Source organism: Equus asinus, chromosome 22, assembly GCF_041296235.1.
Source record: "Equus asinus isolate D_3611 breed Donkey chromosome 22, EquAss-T2T_v2, whole genome shotgun sequence".
In the NCBI taxonomy this organism is placed as follows: Eukaryota; Metazoa; Chordata; class Mammalia; order Perissodactyla; family Equidae; genus Equus; species Equus asinus.
In genome coordinates this window covers 29,718,176-29,738,511 of record NC_091811.1, presented here as the reverse complement: position 1 = coordinate 29,738,511, position 20,336 = coordinate 29,718,176, and the positions used below count along the sequence as shown (strand labels likewise).

The 20,336-nt window shown below is 34.6% G+C and overlaps 1 protein-coding gene across 12 annotated transcripts in view; it reads right to left on the bottom strand.

Annotated features, from left to right (window-relative positions):
- Positions 1-20,336, bottom strand: part of PIK3C2G (phosphatidylinositol-4-phosphate 3-kinase catalytic subunit type 2 gamma) — a 514,208-nt gene that overhangs the window by 19,167 nt on the left and 474,705 nt on the right. For 11 of the 12 annotated variants that reach the window (XR_011496940.1, XM_070494347.1, XM_044775186.2 and 8 more), the window contains one exon: positions 14,017-14,111. Coding sequence is in view for 10 of the 12 variants with exons in the window: in XM_070494347.1 (XP_070350448.1) it covers positions 14,017-14,111 (95 nt within the window). In the remaining 2 variants the exon portion in view is untranslated. Of the gene's footprint in view, positions 1-14,016; positions 14,112-20,336 lie in introns of those variants that run through there. The other variant, XR_011496939.1, reaches the window with a different exon arrangement.

Sequence of the window (20,336 nt, the reverse complement as noted above, 5' to 3'; positions counted from 1 at the left end):
CCAACAAACTGTGACCCGGAGGTGAGAAGGCTGGTTAGCCATTGACGGGTAAGACCTCCAGGGGGAGGCAACCTAAGCCAGGCATTGGTCGCCCGGGGGCAGAGATGGAGACACGATATTGATATCAGGAGCAGGAGGAGCCGTTGCTTAGGAGGCCTTGCCTGCTCCGAGATAAAAATATACGAGCACAGCAATAACATGATAATATCAAAACGGAGGCCAAGGGAGGGCTCCTTGAGAAATCACTAAGAATTCTTGGCGTTCACTAATTACTTCATCCAGAACACCTGTGTATGTTTAATATATGTAAGCTATGTATATATTGAAACACTGCCATCAGCCCTCTCTGCATCTATCCTGATGTGTACATTGGATTGCGACACTGACAGCCCTGAGATTCTATTCTTTTTTTTCAATCTTTTTTCTTCTATGTTCTTTAGATCAGACAATGTCCCCTATCTTCAGATTCAGTGACTCTTTGTCCTGTCATCTCCATTCTTCTCTTGAGTCCGTCAAGTAAGTTTTTAAAAAGTTTTAGATATTTTATATTTCAGTCCTTACATTTACATTAGGTTTTTTTGAGATATAATTAATAGAAAACATATTAGTTTCAAGAGTACAACATAATGATTTGATATTTGTATGTATTGCAAAATGCTCACCACACTAGTTAACATCCATCACCATGAAGAGTTACAATTTTTTTTTCCTTTGGTAAGAACTTTTAAGATCTACTCTCTGCAACTTTCAAATATACAACACAGTATTGTTAATTACAGACAGCATGTTGTACATTACATGCCCATGACATTTATTTTATAGCTGAAAGTTAATATCTTTTGACCCGTTTACCTATTTCATGCCCCCCTACCCCGCCCCCCCAACCAACAATCTGTTCTCTGTTCAATTTTATTTTGTTCAGATTCCACATATAAGTGAGATGGTACAATATTTGTCATTCTCTGCTTGACTTATTTCACTTAGCATAATGCCCTCAAGGTCCATCCGTGATGTTGCAAATGACAAGATTTCCTTCTTTTTTTATGGCTGAATAATATTCCCTGGTACATATAAACCAGATTTTCTTTATCCATTCATTTATCAATGCATACTTAGATTGCTTCCATGTCTTGGCTATAGTAAATAATGCTGCAATGGACATGGGGTGTATATATCTTTTTAAATTAATGTTTTTGTTTTCTTCAGATAAAATACCCAGAAGTAGAATTGCTGGATCATATGGTAGCTCTATGTTAATTTTTTAAGGAACTTCTATACTGTTTTCCATAGTGACTGCACCAATTTGCATTCCCGCCAACAGTTCACAAGGGTTCCCTTTTCTCCCCATCCTTGCCAACACTTGTTATTTCCCATCTTTTTGATAATAGCCATTCTAACAAGTGTGAGGTGATATCTCATTGTGGTTTTGATTTGCATTTCCCTGATTAGCAATGTGGAGCACCTTTTCATGTTGGCCATCTGGGTGTCTTCTTTGGAAAAATGTCTTTTCAGATCCTCTGTCCTTTAAAACTCAGATTGGTAGTTTCTTCTATTGAGTTGTATGAGTTCATATATTTTGGATATTAGTCCCTTATCAGATATATGATTTGCAAATATTTTCTCCCACTCAGTAAACTGTCATTTCAATTTGTTGATGGTTTCTTTTGCTGTTCAGAAGCTTTTTAGATTGATGTAGTACCAAATGTTTATTTTTGCTTTTGTTGCCTTTGCTTTTGGCGTCAAATCCAAGAAATCACCAACAAGACCAATGGCAAGGAGCTTTTTTCCTACGTTTCTTCTAGGAGTTTTATGATTTCCAGTCTTCTGTTAAAGTCTTTAATCCATTTTAAGTTAATTTTTGTGGATGGCATAAGATAGCGGTACAGGTTCACTCTTTTGCATGTGGCGGTTCAGTTTTCCAAACCTCATTTATTGAAGAGGTTGTTTTTCCCCAAAGTATACTCTTGGCTTGTTTGTTGTAAATTAATTGAACATGCATGGGTTTTATTTCTGGGCTCTCTATTCTTTTCCAATGATCTACATGTTGTTTTTTTATGCCAATACCATATTGTTTTAATTACTAAAGCTTTGTAATATAGTTTGAAATCAGGAAGTATGATGCCTCTAGTTTTGTTCTTCTTTCTTAAGAGTGCTTTGCTCTTCAGGGTCTTTTGTAGTTCCATACAAATTTTAGTATTGTTTTATTTCTGTGGAAAATGCCATTGGGATTTTGATAAGGAGTGTGTTGAATCTGTAGATTGCTTTGGGTAATACGGACATCTTAACAACGTTACTTCTTCCACTCCATGAGTGCAGAATATCTTCTCATTTATTTGTGTTGTCTTCAATTTATTTCATTAGTCTTATAGTTTTCAGTGTACAGGTCTTTCACCTCCTTGGTTAAATTTATTCCTAGGTATTTTATTCTTTTGTATGCAATTATAAATGAGATTGTTTTCTTAATTTCTCTTTCTGTTAGTTCATTATTAGAACATACAAGTGCAAGTGATTTTTATAAACTGATTTTATATCCCATAACTTTGCTGAATTTGTTTATTAGTTCTAACAGTTTTTTGGTGGAGTCTTTAGCATTTTCTATATATAATATCATGTCCTCTGCAAATAGTGACAATTTTACATCTTCCTTTCCAATTTGGATGCCTTTTCTTTTTCTTGCCTAATTGCTCTGGCTAGGATCCAATACCATGTTGAATAAAAGTGGCAAGAGTAGGCATTCTTGTCTTGTTCCTTATCTTAGAGGAAAAGCTTTTAGCTTTCAACCATTAAGTATGATGTTAGCTATAAGCTTGCTGTACATGGTCTCTGTTATGTTGAGATACATTCCTTCTACATGCACTTTGTTGAGAGTTTTTATCATAAACGGATGTTGAATTTTGTCAAATGCTTTTTCTGCATTCACCAACTACTGGGATGGTCATATAATCCTTATCCTTCATTTTGTTCATGTGATGCATCACATTTATTGATTGATTGATGTTGATGCATCTTTGTATTTCTGGAATAAATCCCACTAGATCATGGTGTGTGATTTTTTAAATGTACACTCATGTGTTGCTTAACGATGGAGATACATTCTGAGAAATGCATTGCTGGGTGATTTCATCGTTGTGCAAACATCACAGAGTGTACTTACATAAACCTATATTGTATAGCTTACTACACATCTAGGCTATATGGTACTAATCTTATGGGAACATCATTGTATATGCAGTCCGCTGTTTACCTAAACATCGTTATGCCACACATGACTGTATTGTTGAATTCAGTTTGCTAGCATTTTATTGAGGATTTTTGCATCTATTTTTATCAGGGATATTGGCCTACAATTTTCTTTTTTATAGCATCCTTGTCTGGTTTTGGTATCAGGGTAATGCTGGCTTCACAAAAAGAGTTTGGAAGTCCTCTTTCCTCTTCTATTTTTTGGAAGAGTTTGAGAAGGATTGGTGTTAATTCTTTAAATGTTTGGTAGAATTCACTAGTGAAAACATCTGGTCCTGGTCTTTTCTTTGTTGAAAGGTTTTTGATTACTGACTCAATCTCCTTATGTGTCATTGGTCTGTTCAGATTTTTCACTTCTTCATAATTCAGTTTTGGTAGGTTGTATGTTTCTAAGAATTTGTTCATTTCTTCTAGATTATTCAATTTGTTGGCATATAATTGTTCATAGTAGTATCTTCTGATCCTTTGTATTTCTGTGGTATGTTTTAGTGTCTCCTCTTTAATTTATGATTTTATTTATGTGAGCCTCCCTCTTTTTTTCTTAGTCTATACAAAAGCTTATCAATTTTGTTTATGTTTTCAAAAAACCAGCTCTTAGCTTCATTGATCTTTTCTAGTACTTTTCTCCCATTTCATTTGTTTCTGCTTTGATCTTTGTTATTTCTTTCCTTCTGTTAACCTTGGGTTTAGGTTGTTCTTCTTCTTCTAGTTCCTTGAGGTGCAAACTTAGGTCGTTTATTTGAGATTTTGAAAAATATAAGCATTTATTACTATTAATTTCCCTCTTAGAACTGCTTTCACAGCATTCCATAGGTTTTGTTATGTTGTGTTTCCATTTCTCTTTTTCAAGATATTTTTTAATTTCCCTTTTTATTTCTTCTTTGACCCATTGGTTGTTTAGGACCATGTTGTTTAATTTCCACATATTTGTGTATTTTCAGTTTTTCTCCTTTTATTGATTTCTAGTTTTATACCACTGTGGTTAGAAAATATTCTCAGTAATGATTTCTATCTTCTTAAATTTGATAAGATTTGTTTTGTAAAGTATAATATGATCTATCATAGAGAAGGTTCTGTATGTGCTGGAAAGAATGTGTATTCTGCTGCCATTGGATGGAATGTTCTGCACATGTCTGTCCGGTTCATTTGGTCTAAAGTATGGTTTATGCCCAACATTCCCATGTTTATTTTTTTTCTGGATGATCTATCCATTGTTGTAAATGGAGTATTGAAGTTCCCTACTATTATTATATTGTTGTCTATTTGTCCTTTCAAATGTTAGTATTTGCTTAATAAATTTAAGTGCTCCAATGTTAGATGCATATATATTTATAATTGTTATATCTTCTTGATGAATTGCCTCCTTTATCTCTATACAATGACCTTCTTTGTCTCTTGTTACTATTTTTGGTTTAAAGTATATTTTGTCTGATATAAGTATAGCTACCGCCGCTCTCTTTTGGTTTCCACTTGCATGGAATATCTTTTTCCATCCTTCATTTTGAGTCTATGTGTCTCCTTAAAGCTGAAGTGAGTGTCTTTCAGGCAGCATGTAATTGGGTCATGTTTTCTTATCCATCCAGCTACTCTGTGCCTTTTATTGGAGAAGTGAACCCATTTACATGTAGAGTAATTACTGATAGGTAAGGACTTATAATGTCATCTTATTATTTTCTGGCTGTTTTTTACTTCGGTTATTCCTTTTTTCCTCTCTTGCTGCCTTCTTTTGTGAATTAATGATTTTTTCTAGTGGTATGTTTTGATTCCTTTCCCTTTATCCTTTGTGAATCTACTGTAGGTTTTTGTTATGTGATTACCATGAGGCTTACATAAAATGTCTTATAGATACAATAGTCTGTTTATTCTGATAACTTTACTTCAATCACATACAAAACTCTACGTTTTTAGTCCCCTCTCTTTTATGTTAATGAAGTCACAATTTACCTCTTTTTATATTGTTTGTTCATTAACAAATTGTTGTGCTATAGTTATTTTTAATAGTCTTGTCCTTTAACTTTTATACCAGAGTTAAATGGTTAACATCACCACTATATTACAGTATTATTCTGACTTTGACTATATACTTACCTTTACCACTGGTTGTATATTTTCATACATATTCATGTTGTTAATTACCATGTTATCCTTTCATTTCAGCTTGAAGAACTTTCTACAACATTTCCTGTAAGGCAGGTCTAGTGGTGATGAATTCCTTCAGCTTTTATTTGTCTGGGAAAGTTTTTCTCCCTCTGTCATTCCTGAAGGACAGCTTTGCCAGGGAAAATATTCTTGGTTGGCATTTATTTTTCTTCAGTACTTTGAATATATCATTGCACTGTCTCATGGCTTGTAGTTTTTGTTGAGAAATCTGCTGATAACCTTATGGAGGTTCTCTTGTAAGTTGCAAGCTTTTTTCCTCCTGTTGTTTTTAAGATTCTCTCTTTGTCTTTGAATTTTGATAGTTTTATTATAATCCTTCTTGAAGAGGAGCTCTTTAAATTGAATTTGTTTGGTGACTAATGAGCTTCATGAACTCAAATATCCAAATCTCCCCAAAGATTTTGGAAGTTTTCAGCCATTATTTCTTTGATACGCTTTCTGTCTCTTTCTCCCTCTCTCCTTCTTCTGGAACTCCAAAATAATTCACAAATTGATTGTTTTTATGGTATCCCATAGACCACATAGCCTTTCTTCACTCTTTTTCATTTTTTTTCTTTGTTCTCCTCTGACTTGAAAATTTCAAAGTTCCTATCTTCCATATCACAGATTCTTCTGCTTGATCCATTCTGATGTTGATGCTCTCAGTTGCATTTTTCATTTCATTAATCATATTCTTTTGTTTTTTAAGGAAGATTAGCCCTGAGCTAATTACTGCCAATTCTCCTGGTTTTTTTTTTTTTTTTTTTTGCTGAGAAAGACTGGCCCTGAGCTAACACCCATGCCCATCTTCCTCTACTTTATACATGAGATGCCTACCACATCATGGCTTTTGCCAAGCAGTGCCATGTCGCACCTGGGATCTGAACCAGCAAACCCCAGGCTGCAGGGAAGCAGAATGTGTGCACTTAACTGCTGTGCCACTGAGTCAGCCCTCATTAATCATATTCTTTAGCTCCAAAATTTTTGTTTGGTTCTTTTGTTTTCAAATTTATATCTATGGGTTAAATTTCTCATTTTGTTCTTGTGTTGTTTTCCTGATTTTGTTGAACTGTCTTTTCTGTGTTTTCAGTAGCCCATTGAGTTTCCCTTTAAAAAGCTATTTTGAGTTCTCTACATTAGGTAAATCACATATATTCAGGTCTTTGAGTTTGGTTACTGAAAGATTATTGTGATCTTTTGGTGGTGTTGTGTTACCTTGATTTTTCATGTTCCTTGAAGTTTTGCATTACTGTCTTTGTATCTGAAGTAGCAGTCACCTCTTCCAGGCTTTATTAACTGGTCACTTCACTGTGTCCAAACATTTTTGCAACAGTAGTGTGATAAAACTACTCCTTTGGGAACCTGTACTTTCACAAAGACTCTTTCATCTGTGGATCATCGTCTAAGATAGTGCTTTCCAGGAGCTCCTGGACTATGGCCAAGAGGGGCTGGAGTCAGTTCATGGGCCACTGCAGGGTCCTCAGGTGGGACTGAGTTCTGCGTGTCTATCTGATTCATAAGTGAGTGAGACTCCTCCTGTATCCCTTGTTGTATGGTGCTGGGTCCCATAGCTCTCACAAACACACTTTTGTCTGGATGGATGCTGAATTTTTGTTGTTGAGTAAGGGCCAAAAATGAGGACATCTTTTGCCACCATGATGCTGATGTCACTCCCAAGGTGATTTCAGAAAAGTTAGGAAGGAACTAGATTAAAAGGACCAATGTCAGGACCCTAAGTTATTTATTTATTCATTTTTTCAACTTAGAATGTAGAATTGAGGGAGATTTGGACAAAGGACAAAGATTAGGGTACACAGCTGTCAGTTAAGAACAGCGAGTGAATAAATGAAATTTACAGCATGTGGTGACCTGTACATTGATGGCTATGTCAGTTGAGGAGATGATGAGTGTCCAGAGTTGCTGACTATTTAGAGAAATAATCCTCAACGGGAAATCACTTTATTTTTAAATGAGACAGATGTGAAGATCAAGTATTTGTCACTTTGACCATTCTTGGTTTAGTGTCAAGTATTACAGACAGTAGAATTCATAGAGAAAAGCTATTTTATAAATTTATAAATATAGTTTAAATTAAACTGCTTTGGATTGTGGCTATTTTTCACAATGAGATACACTTAAGCAAATGTTCACTTATTTAACAAATGTATTAATGGTATAGCACTGTGTGAGGTACTGTAGAGTATGCAAAATATATATCCCACAGTTTTTACAGTTAGCAAATTTTCAATACAATTGAAACTACAGGATGAGCCAAGATGATAAAAGTTTCAAAAATAAGACAGTGAATATCAAATGGATGGTGTATACAGTAAGTGTAATAGGAATTCAAAGGAGGAAAAGACCACTAAGAGCAAGAGCAACCCAGAAGCTTCAGAGAGGACGAGAGGCTTGAGCTGAACCTGGAAGTTGAGTTGGACATAGAAGGTAAATAGAAGGTAAGTTGAAGGATGACACAGCCAGCTAGAATGATTGATGTGCGTTTGGTCAACAATGAATGAACCATCTAGAATATAATACAAATTTTGTGTTGCAGAGGGTGGATTTAAAAGGCAGCTTATAGCTAGATTGGGTAGTATATTACACATTAGGCTAAGGAATTTGAAATTTACAGACATTCTATTCAAATTTTTTATTGATATGATGAAAATGGAGTTTTAGGATGTTTTATGCAGAATGGATGGGAGGAAGCAGAAAACAAGGAAAGGAATATTATAGCACTCAATCAAAATAATCCATAGATGAATTAACAGAGAATATAGAAGAGGACTTTGACAATAATATAAGCAACAGGAAACTAAACAGATTTGCTGATGATTATATACAGGTGTATCAGGATAAGTTAAAATATAGAAAATAAATTATAGAGAAGTTTTGATCAGGGGTTACTTGAGGAGGGTGAAGCAATTTTTTGAAATAAGTAGCTTAGAGTGAGAGTTGGTTTTAGAGGAAAGTAGAAGACTGTAATTTAAAATTGTTGAGTTTAAAGAGAGGGCAAGATATCAGAGTGTAAATGGCCGTCAGGCAATTGGAAATATGTAAATTGAGTTCAGAGAAATATTAAAAGCAGAGATATAAATTTAGCAGTATTTCACATAATCTTTGAGGTCTTAAGACTGAATGAAATTTCTAAGGAAATTAGTTTGAAGAATTGAAAAAGCCCTGAATACTTGAAAATCTTCACGTTTAAGGGTTAAGAGTGAAGCCAACATTTATTAAGTCACTATGCACATTTTCTAGTTTAACTTTATAAAAGCAAAGGAAGCCTCAGAAAGTGCTGCCAAAGAGGTTTAGAGACTGTACGGACAGTGAAGTTCAAGAAGAAAAGATTACTTAAAGATGTCGGCTGTTGGAAAGAGATCAATTATCATTATAATACCAATTATAGGTTTATAGAACAATTTGTGATTTGTTTCATAAAGAAATAATTGGTGGGGCTGGCCCGGTGGCCGAGTGGTTAAGTTCGCGCGCTCCGCTGCAGGCGACCCAGTGTTTCGTTGGTTCGAATCCTGGGCGCGGACATGGCACTGCTCGTCAGACCACGCTGAGGCAGCGTCCCACATGCCACAACTGGAAGGACCCACAACGAAGAATATACAACTATGTACCGGGGGGCTTTGGGGAGAAAAAGGAAAAAATAAAATCTTTAAAAAAAAAAACAACAAAAAGAAAAGAAATAATTGGTAATCTTTGAAGATCAATGTTTCCTTGGTTAAAAAATAATCCTGAAACACCATAAAATATCTTTATTTAGGCTGGGTACTCTTTACTATCTACTACTTTGCATCTTATTCTTTGAAATAGGAGATTAATGTCATAAAGGGCCAATCTGGAAAAACAATTTTCTATTCATGGAATATAAGCCAAATATAATCGATGGGATAGTTGTTATAAGAAAATTGCTTTTATTAAGAAGTTGCTATTTATTTAGATTGAAGTGCATCTAGGATGGAACAAAGACACATTTCTTTTAAAAAATCTAGATTTTAAAAAATTGAAAAGAATTGGGATAGTCAGAGGACTTAGCCAAGTTAGTTTTAAAAGGATATACAGAACAGTGTCATTTTTATACATCAAACATTGCCATCATCTGTACTTTATTTTCACAACTATTTTTTGTTATCTTCACCAAATCTAAGTGCTGTCTCTTCTACTCCAACAAGCACCACAATTCACTTGGAGCCAAGTCCAGAACTCACATTGTATGTAGAGTACCATTTATGGGGTAATTAGCCACTGGGAAAATATTTCTCAAAGTATAATCCATGGACCACTTGTGTCAGAGAGCCTTCTGGAATGCTAATATTTGAGAAGAGGAGAGAAGAAAACATGTCTAGAAATGAAAGAATAGAGGAATCCACGAAATAGAAAATGTCTGTAAAACGCCCATGTGGAAATCCCAACCCACACTTACAGAATCAAAATCACAGGGGAATTGCACCCAGAAATGTGTATTTTCAAAACAAGAACCCCCCCCCACACACACACACTACACATATACATTAAAATTGTAAGGTATTTTTTAAATTAAAAAAATGTAGTAAAATTTTGATGTGTATGTGTGTACGTTTAGCCTGGGATTCTTGTGATTGGGTTTCACTCTACTTCCCTTTCTCTTCTGTTAATTTTCACATAGCAACTATTTTCTCTCATTTTACGTCTTATAAAAGGAACAAACAGCCCCTCATTTGAGATGTGTCCTGCTTTCCCTGAGATTACTTGCTCCTCATTTGAATAACTTACTATTCTGTGACAGTGTAAGAGACCGACAGTGTGAACGTATTCAATATCGGAAGAGTCTGGCATCCTTATTGATTACTTTTCAAGCCTTCTGGAATGCTCATATTTTGAAGCAGGTAGAAGAAAACAGTCTAGAAATGACACAGACTAGGTGAATCCACGAGACCAGGAGAGACATTGCAGACACTGTAATGCATAGAGAGACACTGCAGAAGTCAAGGAAGAGAGCATTTTAAAGTGGGCTACATGGGAAAATGCTGGAGAGATTGTTAAAAATGTTTCAAATCTAAATGATTTTTATAGGTTTCTCTGCTATGTAAACTGAAATTTTATTTTAAAAAATTTTGGCCATGCTTCTAAATAACTGCATTACTTTGTCGGTCTCTGTTCACTAGAATAAATAATATTGTGTTGCTTTGAAAGGGAAAAATTTTTGCAATTTTGTTTCAGCTTGTGAATTCACAGGAGGGAAGTAATTCTTAGAGCAAAGCTTCAAAGACCTAATATAAGAAAAACAATTCTTTTTTTCAAACAATATTAAATATAACAGAACTGCAGGCAGAATAATTCATTTTAATATTAAAATAAAATCAAGCACAACTTTAGTCTGATTACTTTGACATGTGAAAATACTAAAGGCTCAAAAATAAATAACAGTTAAAATTTGAAATGAGCAAAGAAATATGTTAAGAATTTATAGAGTTTTCTATCATTTATATTATAATGTTATCTCTTTCTTCAGATAAGCAGAAGAAAAATAGTCATTTAAAAGAAACTGTGAAAGATTCAAGGCATGAGAACTTTGTCGTGATGATTTTTGGAAGGTGAGAAAGATCCTAGTTCTGAGTTGTTCACATCAGAAGTAATGTGACGTTCTTTCATTGAACAAAGTATTCACTGAGCACCTACTATGTGCTCGGCCCTGTGTCAGCCCCGGGAGTTTCAGCAGTGATATAGAGCAGCGGAGAAAATAAAGTAGGAAAGGAAGTTTGGAAGTGGCAACAAAGTGGGGTGGTTTTACAGTTTTACATATGAGAGTCAGAGAGGACCTCACTGAAAAGGTGACAGTGAAACAAAGGCGTTCAGGGCATGTGAGACTGAGCCATGGAGAATTTGAGCCATGAGCCTGGGGAAGAACATTCCAGATCAACTGAGTAGCAGATATGAATCTCCTGGGGCAGAAACATGCTCGTCATATTCAAGGAACAGGAAGGAGTCACTGAGGCTGGAGTGATTGAGGGAGTCTGTAGTATAGGGTGAGTTTGGAGAGGTCAAGGGGGCCAGAGAGGTAGGGCCTCATAGATCACTAATAAGTACTTTGGCTTTCCTTGTAGGGATATGAGACTCCTTTCCCAGAGGGATATGAGAAAGGAACAACAGGCTCTGACTTTCATTCTCAAAGGAATATTCTGGCTGCTGGGTTAGGAAGAGATGAGAAAGACGTAAGGGCAGAAGCAGGGAGACCTGTTAAGAGCCTAGAGCAGTAATTCAGGTGAGAGACGATGGTGGCTTGAACCAATAGCGGTAGGAGTGGAGGGGAAAGGGGATTGGGTTCAGGATTTATTTCGAAAGCAGAACTGGCAGAATTTGCTGATAAATTAGACATAGTTTGTGAGAGAAGTCAAAATGACTCTAAGGATTTTAACCTGAGCAGCTAGCAGGATGAAGGTGATATTTCCTGAGAAGAGAAAGATAGCAAAAGATACAGGTTTGGGGGGGCACCAATCAGCAGTTTGATTTGGTGTATACTAAGTTTTCAATGTCTACTGAATCTCTACTAAAGTTGTTGAGTAATCAGTTATCCATACAATTCTGGATATTAGGGAGAGCTCCAAGCTGGAGTTATAAATTTGAAAGACAGAGACATGTAAGTGGTATTTAAAGCCACAAGGCTGGAACCAGAAAAGAGGAGAAGTCCAGGAATGAATTTCAGGGAAATGTTAAGAGACTAGGGAGAAGAGAGGAATCAGCAGGTAGACTGAGAAGTCAGACAGCAGGAAGTATGACTTCATTATTAATAACCTTCTTTCAGAGGACATTGGAATGTATAAGCTCTAGTGGTCCTAAGGAGTGTTCCACTTTTTGTAGGATTTATCTGGTTATTTGCCATTTACCCATAACTTGATCTAAATCTTAAACTCTTGCTCTTACTCACACACTCCCCTCGCTTCACGCCTGCATCATATTCGTTCTGAATATCCTTATTGGTAGTGAACTTCATCTGAGTGTAAAATGAATTTTTGAAAACTGTCAAAAGTAATTTGAGGATTTATCTGGTGAATATAACGGGTGACCAAGTTGGTTAATACTGCTTTTGATCAAATGTTAGGCATGACTATTTAGTAATATCACCAAATTTACTGTGTGGTTTATATGCCAGATCTCAAAGCAATGTCAACAGGCGTGTTCTAAAATGTTTTGAGCAATGACGTTACTGGAATAGATATATAGTTTCCAAAGGGATTCTTTTCAATTAATAATCATATGTCACATACATATATAAGTTCTGTTAACACTATTTCTTAATATTCTATTATTTTATCATATATATTTACATAGATGCTTAAAGTCCATGAACATGCATATAGCCATAAACAATATCTAATTGAATATTCATTTCTGAGCCTAAGAATTTCTCAAACAACTGCTATTCTCATTTTAGACGATTATCTTATCAAAAAGAATTGAAAATAATTATTTTAATGACTAAAAGTTCTGCAAAAACACATTTAATAACATTTGCCTAGCTATTATAAAAATTGTTGATTGCAAACACCAAAGATTTACAAACAAGCATCCTTGGATATCTGGCTAATACTAAGTTAGTAATGGATGTATCCCTTGCAAATGATGCCAACTACTTGCTCACTGAACAAATATTCATTAAGTTCTAGTACGTTCCAGATGCACGCCATGCTGAGAAGAGTTTGCTCCTGTAAATCCTTCCAAGTGCATCCTGAGAGATTTACATGCATAAAGGAGAGAGCCAAAATAATGCTGCTGACTTTCTCCATATCCGTGTAGTCTCCTGGGGAATTTCACCACATGGAGGACCAAGTTTGACTAGACTAGAAGAAAACTGGAGAAGTTGGTGAGGTTTAGATTTACCCTTTTCTGTCAACTGCATCCAGACTTGGACCATTAATTAATTACCGTGAGACACAGAAAGCTCCTCTGTTACTTAATGACATGGCCCAATTGCCATCCTTGCCTCTGACTTGACCAATCCTTAGCGAGGAATGGGGTGTGGTAGAAAGAGCAACTTTTAGTTTTCCTTTAAGGCTAACGACGACAGTTGTTGTTCTAGGTTCTGGGGATGCAAAGATGGGGTTCTTGTCTTCAAAAATTTTGTAAGTTTTTGAGGGAAAAGAAATATATGTGAGCAATTACAGCAGATTACGGTAACTGCTGTGGTGGTATAAACTCAAAGTGCAAAGGGAATCTGGGGGGAAACTCTAAGAGATCCTGGCTTCACAGAGAAGGTGCTGGCGCTATTCAAAGAGCTGAGTCCATCTTCCACCAAGCTCAGCATGACAAGATAGATGGAAAGTCTTGGGACCCAGATTTTTTTCCTATAGCCCTTAATACTCTAGCTGTTCCTGCTTTCTCAAAGCTTTTCACTAGGTTTTTCCTGACACTCCATTTTTGAATAAAGTCTAACTTTCATTCTAGGACTTTCTCTGTGAAATATTTTGTTGTCTTTACCCCAAGGATCACAATTATTCCAAAGCAGAACACTGTTAATTGTCTCGTTGTTCCCCGCTTAAACCTGGTGGCTGGCCCCATTCCTCTCACTAATGTTGACATTAATTGCCTAAAGGAGGCAAGCGATTTCTAAACGTAGGTTTACATGTTTCTTATTAGATATGATAAACTCACAATGTTTTTCATGTGCTTCACTAGTATGGTCAGCTTCGCATCCTCATATGATATGACTAACTGCACCTTAGGCTTCTTGTCAGGAAACTCCTCACCTGATAAAACAATAGAATTTCAGTGGGTTAAATTGGAAGTGGCGCATCATAGGATAAATCAAACATTTAAAGACTTAATCAGGACCGATGGATTATATGCAAAAGAAACATTCTTCAGGATCATGCTGAAAACATCATACTCTTCAGGAAGCTTGAGTTCATTGAAGATGGGATTTGTGTCTAATCTTCACATTCTAATCTAATAATAGAGTTTGTGTTTTGTTTTGAGCGATACTATTATTTTCCCAATTACCTGAGCATGAAACCTTAGTGTCATTTTTGGCTCTAATTTTCTCCTTAATGTTCAATACAATGAGCTTAAAGTATTAGAGGGCAGAGTGGTTGAAAATGTTGGCTTTAGAAGTCAGTGAGTCTGGGTCAGGTCTCAGCCCTATACCTATGACTGTGTCATTAGGACTAAGTTAATTGACTTCGGTAAAGTGGAGATAACAGTTACCTACCTCAGGATAGTTGAGATGACTGATAAAATTTAAAAATTTTCACAATAATCTCCCAGTAAATGTTTGTAATTGCTAATAGCCTTTCTCCATATATGTGCAGACATCTCTTCCTTTCTAGTTCCACAGCACCTGGTTCAGACTCTTACAAAGCATTTGCCAGGACCACTGGAACATTCTCTTCCCCTCCCCCAGAACCCAAATCTATTTGTACACAATTGCCAGTATAATCTTCCTACAGCAACTTTTATAAAATTACTCTTTTGATCAAAGTACTGTTCAAAGTTTTCCATCGCTTATGAAAAAAAGTCTGAATCCTCAGCCTTGAATTGTTGCTTCTTATTGAATCTGTCTGTTGGCTTTGTTCCTCATTATTATTATTCCATACTGTAGTCTGTGTGTTCAGTTGTACAAACATGCTCTATAATTTTCTTCCAGTCACTGCTCATATTATTCCCTTTATTTGAAATGATCTTTTCCACCATTTTTGGCTATTGAACTTTTACTTTTCTACAAGGCCTAATTAAAATGCAAAATACTTCCTGTGGTCACTTCCCTCTGAACTCTCCTAGCACAGCCGTTACACTTAATATTTATATTGCAATTATTATTTTATGTGTCTCAACTTGCTTAGTGGATTACATTCTCCCTCAGAGCTTTCTTTTTTCCCATATTCCTAAGGGACATATAAATCAGTGCTTGCTCCAGAATGTCACACTAAACATTTATTTAATGACAGAAGTAACTTCAATTTTTATTTTAAGTTATATCAGTCCATCATTAAAATGAGGGCTTTAGTTTTTTAATTAAAAATTTCCAGTTTATACCCCATGGATTAAGCATAATTTACAGTTTTTCTAATATTTCCCTTGTAATCTCTAGTTGTATATTCTCTGAGGGAATTTGGAGAGAAGAAATTTATTAATAACAAGGAATTTGGCAATGTTCTGTTGTGGGCTCATTGTGGTCCACACTGTCTTCTGACAACCTTGGCTCTCTAATCCTCTCTAACACTGGAAAATTAAACCTGAGCAGTATGCTTCTACTCCCAAAGCCTTTTACATGTTTATTGGAATAGTTTACACATCGTAAGTAGGTAATATTAATTAATTTTCTTGTCAATGTGGATTATTGACATTTAAATAATTAAAATTGACATGGAGTGTTTCTTACAGCTGAAATGGTGAGTACACAAATACAATTAAAAACTTTCTTCCTTAAAATATCTTGATTACAGTGACTGAGACACATTGTTAATTAGAGACACTATGAGATAATTCTGATTGTAGCAGTGAGTCAAACTGCATCTCATAATAAAAACATGTGGTTGAACTTTTGGTATGAGCATGCTGAAATGCTGATGACTTTTTGATGTACATTTATCATTATTTTTGAATTAAAGAGTGAACAGATTATTAAATAGAAACTCAACGTGTTTAATCAGAGGAGTTTTAATTCAAAGTAGGAAATAAGCATAAATTTATGATTGTCTCAATAGTAACCATACAATTGTTACTTGGACTGAAGATGATATTCTACCCTAAACCTCTCATGCAAGATTAGCAACCAGAGTACCCATCAAAACATGCCACAGTTCAGAACTCATTGAAAATTCAGGCCACAAAGAAGTGTTAGGAGTCAATGTAGTAACAGTAGAGGTACTCAGCATTTCTAGAACTCCTACTGTGTGTGAAATGTTGGGCTAAGAGTTTTATGTACGTTACCTCACTAAATCCTCACAATGAATCTATAAAGTTTGTGTTACCTCCATTGTACACATGAGGAAACTGGGGCATCCGGTTCAAGGTCATGCAGACAATAAACGGTGCAGGGTTAAATGATCTCTAAAGCCTATGTTCTTAAACATCGTGCTGTAAAGAGGCAAACGGGGCAACAACCTAAGGGAAAGGGTTTAAATGAAGAACCCAGAGAGGGAGAATTTTGAGAATAGCTTCATATGGACTAGATGATGTTAGAATATTCTGATTTTCTGCTTCAAGATAGTCTGGGGGATCTGATCATGTGTAATCTACCCATTTACGGTAACCCCAAGAACTTTTAAAATATTATTGATCCTAAGGATGATTGTGTTGAAATGCTTGAATGCATAGCATTACAGCAGCTAACACAGTGATTACTATGCATAATGTATCCATTAAGGTTAAAGAAGTATTTCAAAACTTAACTTTTTTTCAGATGATAACATATTCATATAATTCAAAAATGAAAATTTATTTTAAAAGTGTACAGTAAAAAGTCTTCTTCTCATTTCTAACACCTATGCACTCAGTTCCCCTACCATTATTTTATTAGTTACCCATATATCCCTCCAGAGGGACACATATCCTCCCAGTTTCTTCATATAAGCAAATACAAATAAGCATTTTTATATTCTCCCTTTTTTCACAAAAGGAATAGCATATTTACTATTCTGCACAAAGATTTTTGAGGTATTTTCATATGAATAATACATAGCTTCTTTATTTTTTAAAATACAGTCTCATATTCCATTATGTGCAAATATCATAATTTATTTAACTAGTTCCCCATTATGGGCAGGTGGGGTTTTTACAATGTTTTCTAGCTGTTACAAACCATGCTGCAATGAATAGCCTTGTATGTGTGTCATTTTGTACCTGTGCATAAATATCACAGGATAAATTTCCAACAGCAGAATTGCTGGTTAAAGGGTATTCAGCATTTGTAATTTTGATAAATGTTGCAAAATTGCCTTCCATGGAAGTTGTACCAATTTGCATTACCACCAGCAGTGTATGACAGTGCCTGCTGACTCATAACCAAGCTTATTAAGGAAATTTTTGAATTTAGGCCAATCTGATGAGTTAAAAATGATATCAGTATAATTTTAATTCACATTTGCATTTTTCTTACGTATGAGGCTGGGAATCCTTTAATTTGGTTAAGAGCCACTAATAATTTCTTCTTTTGTGGATTATCTTTTCATACTCTTTACATGATTTTCTATTTGGTTGTTGGTCTTTTTCCTACCATTTTCTATGAGTTGTTTATGTATATATTAGACAACCAACTCTTTGTTGTGATAAATTTCCAATATTTCACCCATTTTGTCATTTGTCTTTGCATTGTTTTGGACTTTGTTTTATATTATGCAGAATTATTATGGCTTCTGGATTTGTAGTGATAACTATAACAGCTCATCCCAAGATTATAAAGGATTTTTTCCATGTTTTCTTTTTCACATATAGAGTTTCATTATTTACATTTAAAATCTTTCATCTATTTGGTAAATATCCTGGAATATGTTGTGAAGTATGCTATCCCAACACTATTCATTGAATTTTCCCTTACTTGTTTGGCCAATATTATATTCCTGAATGTATTTGACTCTGTGTATGGACATTCTACTATGTTTCCTTTATTCATCTATTAATGTGCTGACCCCAAACACAGTTTTAATTACTGAGGCTTTGTAATGTGTTTTTATATCTGGTAGAGTTTGTCTCACCTCTTTGCTCTCCTTTTGCTAAGTTTTCCTGGCTTTTCATTGTTTATGAACTGAGAATTAGCTTATCTAGTTAGAATAGATCTGTTAATATTTTTAAAAATTGTATTTCAAAATTAAATTGGAAATATCTGACATCTTTCTGATGTTGAATCTTCCTATCCAAGAGCATACTATATCTTTCCATTTGTTCATTGTATCTTTCAAAACCCTCAGTAGTATTTTAAAGTTTTCTTCATTTGGTCTTGCACATTTCCTGTTAAATTTATTCCTAGGTTTTGCTTTCTTTCCTTCTTTTTTTTTTCTCGCTGCTCTTGTAAATGGCTTCTTTCTTCTATTATACATTCTAAATATTTATATATATAATATGTAATAATATAATATATATATGTGCAATAGAGGTCTATATATCAATTTGGTACCTGATACCTTTATTGAAGTCTCATCATTTGTGATAGATTTTTAGTTGAGTCTTTTTTTCTAGATATGTAATCATATTACTGGCAAACAGTGTTAGTTTTGTTTTCTCCTTGCCAAAATTTATGCTTCTAATTTATTTTATTTAGTCATTTCACAAATATTTATTGACCTATTATGGACAAGGCAACGCTCTAGGCTCTTGGAACAGATTAGACTTTTGGTATTTCTATAGTAGCATTGGGAGATATAAAAAAGCAATAAATATAATAAATAAGTAAAATTTATAATATGCTGAATATGATAAACTATAAGAAAAAAACCCAGAACAAGATAAAGCATTGGGGGCTACCAGAATAAGGGGCAGTTTGCAATTTTAAATAGGATAATCAGGGTGCTTCTCATTGAGAAGGTAAATTTCAAGCAATGGCCTGAAGGAGGTGAAGGAGTGAGCCCATGATGGTCAGTGCTTTTAGCTCAGTGTAATTGTGATGATCATGGGCGTAATGCCTTATTTTATGTTAGCGGAAATACATTTTTACTGTTTCCCTGTCATGCCTGATGTGGACTTTGGATAGACAAGATACATCTTCTCATGTTAAGGCATTACCCATTTATTCTTATTTGCGTGTTTTATTAAGAAAGTTTATTGAAATTTATCAAATGCCTTTTCAGGGTCTATAGAGATGAGCATGTGATTTTCTCCTTAAATCTATTAATAGGATAACATGTATTATATAGCAGGTATATTCCTGATATTGAACCATTCCTGCATTTCTGGTCATGGTGAATTATATTCCTTTAGTGTGCTGATGGATCGTTTTAGCTAATATTTTATTTTGAATTTTCCATTAATATTCAGCAGTGAGATTAGCCTGTGATTTCTCTTTTGCAATCCTGCGATCCTTGAAGTTATTAGCATAAATATTCTATGTGCTTCATAAAAATAATATGAAAAATGGTCTTTACTTTCCTCTGTTCTGCAATTGTTTAAATAACAGTGGAATTATCTGGTTTGTAAAGGTTTAGTAGAATCCCTCTAGAAATCATCTGAACTTGGTACTGTTTTAAAGATTGCTTTTTGAAGCTTTTTTTATTTATTCTATCAAACTTGATCTTTTTTCTGGGGTGAGTAAATTGTGTTTCCTAGAAAATTATCTATTTTAGACAGTTTTACATATTTATTTTTGTAGAGTTGAACAAGGTAGTCTCTTACTATTCTTCAGTTTCATCTCTTTCTATGGTTACTTCTTGCTTCTCCCTTTGTATTTTGTGTATTTGAATTTGCCCTCATTCTTTTGATTAGATTAGCAAGTGGTTTATTTATTTTATTTACTTTTAACTTCCAGATTTATTTATTCTGCTGTTTTCTGTGTGCTAACTCATTAATCTTTACTTTTTATCTTTACCCATCTTTTTCTTTTTGTATTCTTTTTGTTTGTTTTGTGCTTATTTCAATTATTCCAACTTTCCTCTGAGCATTGCTTTATCTTTTTCCCATGGTTTCTGAGATGTGGTATTTCATTATTGCTGTTCTTAGGAAATTTTGCAGTTTTAGTTTGTGAGTCCTTTTGAGCCAAGAGTTGTTCAAGAGAGATTATTTTTTTAAATCTCCGAACTTAAGTTTCTTCTAGCTTTCTGAATTTTCCCATTAATTTCTCACTTTATTGTCTCATGATTAGAGAATATGTCTGTGCTATTTCAACTTTTTAGAAGCTACTGAAATTTTCTTTGTGGCCTAATACATAATCTATTTTCATGAATGTTCCATGGGAACTTGAAGAGAAGATATATTCTCTATTTTCAGCAGAAAGAGTTTGATATAAATTAATCAATTTTGCCTTATTAATTTTACTATTTAGTTTT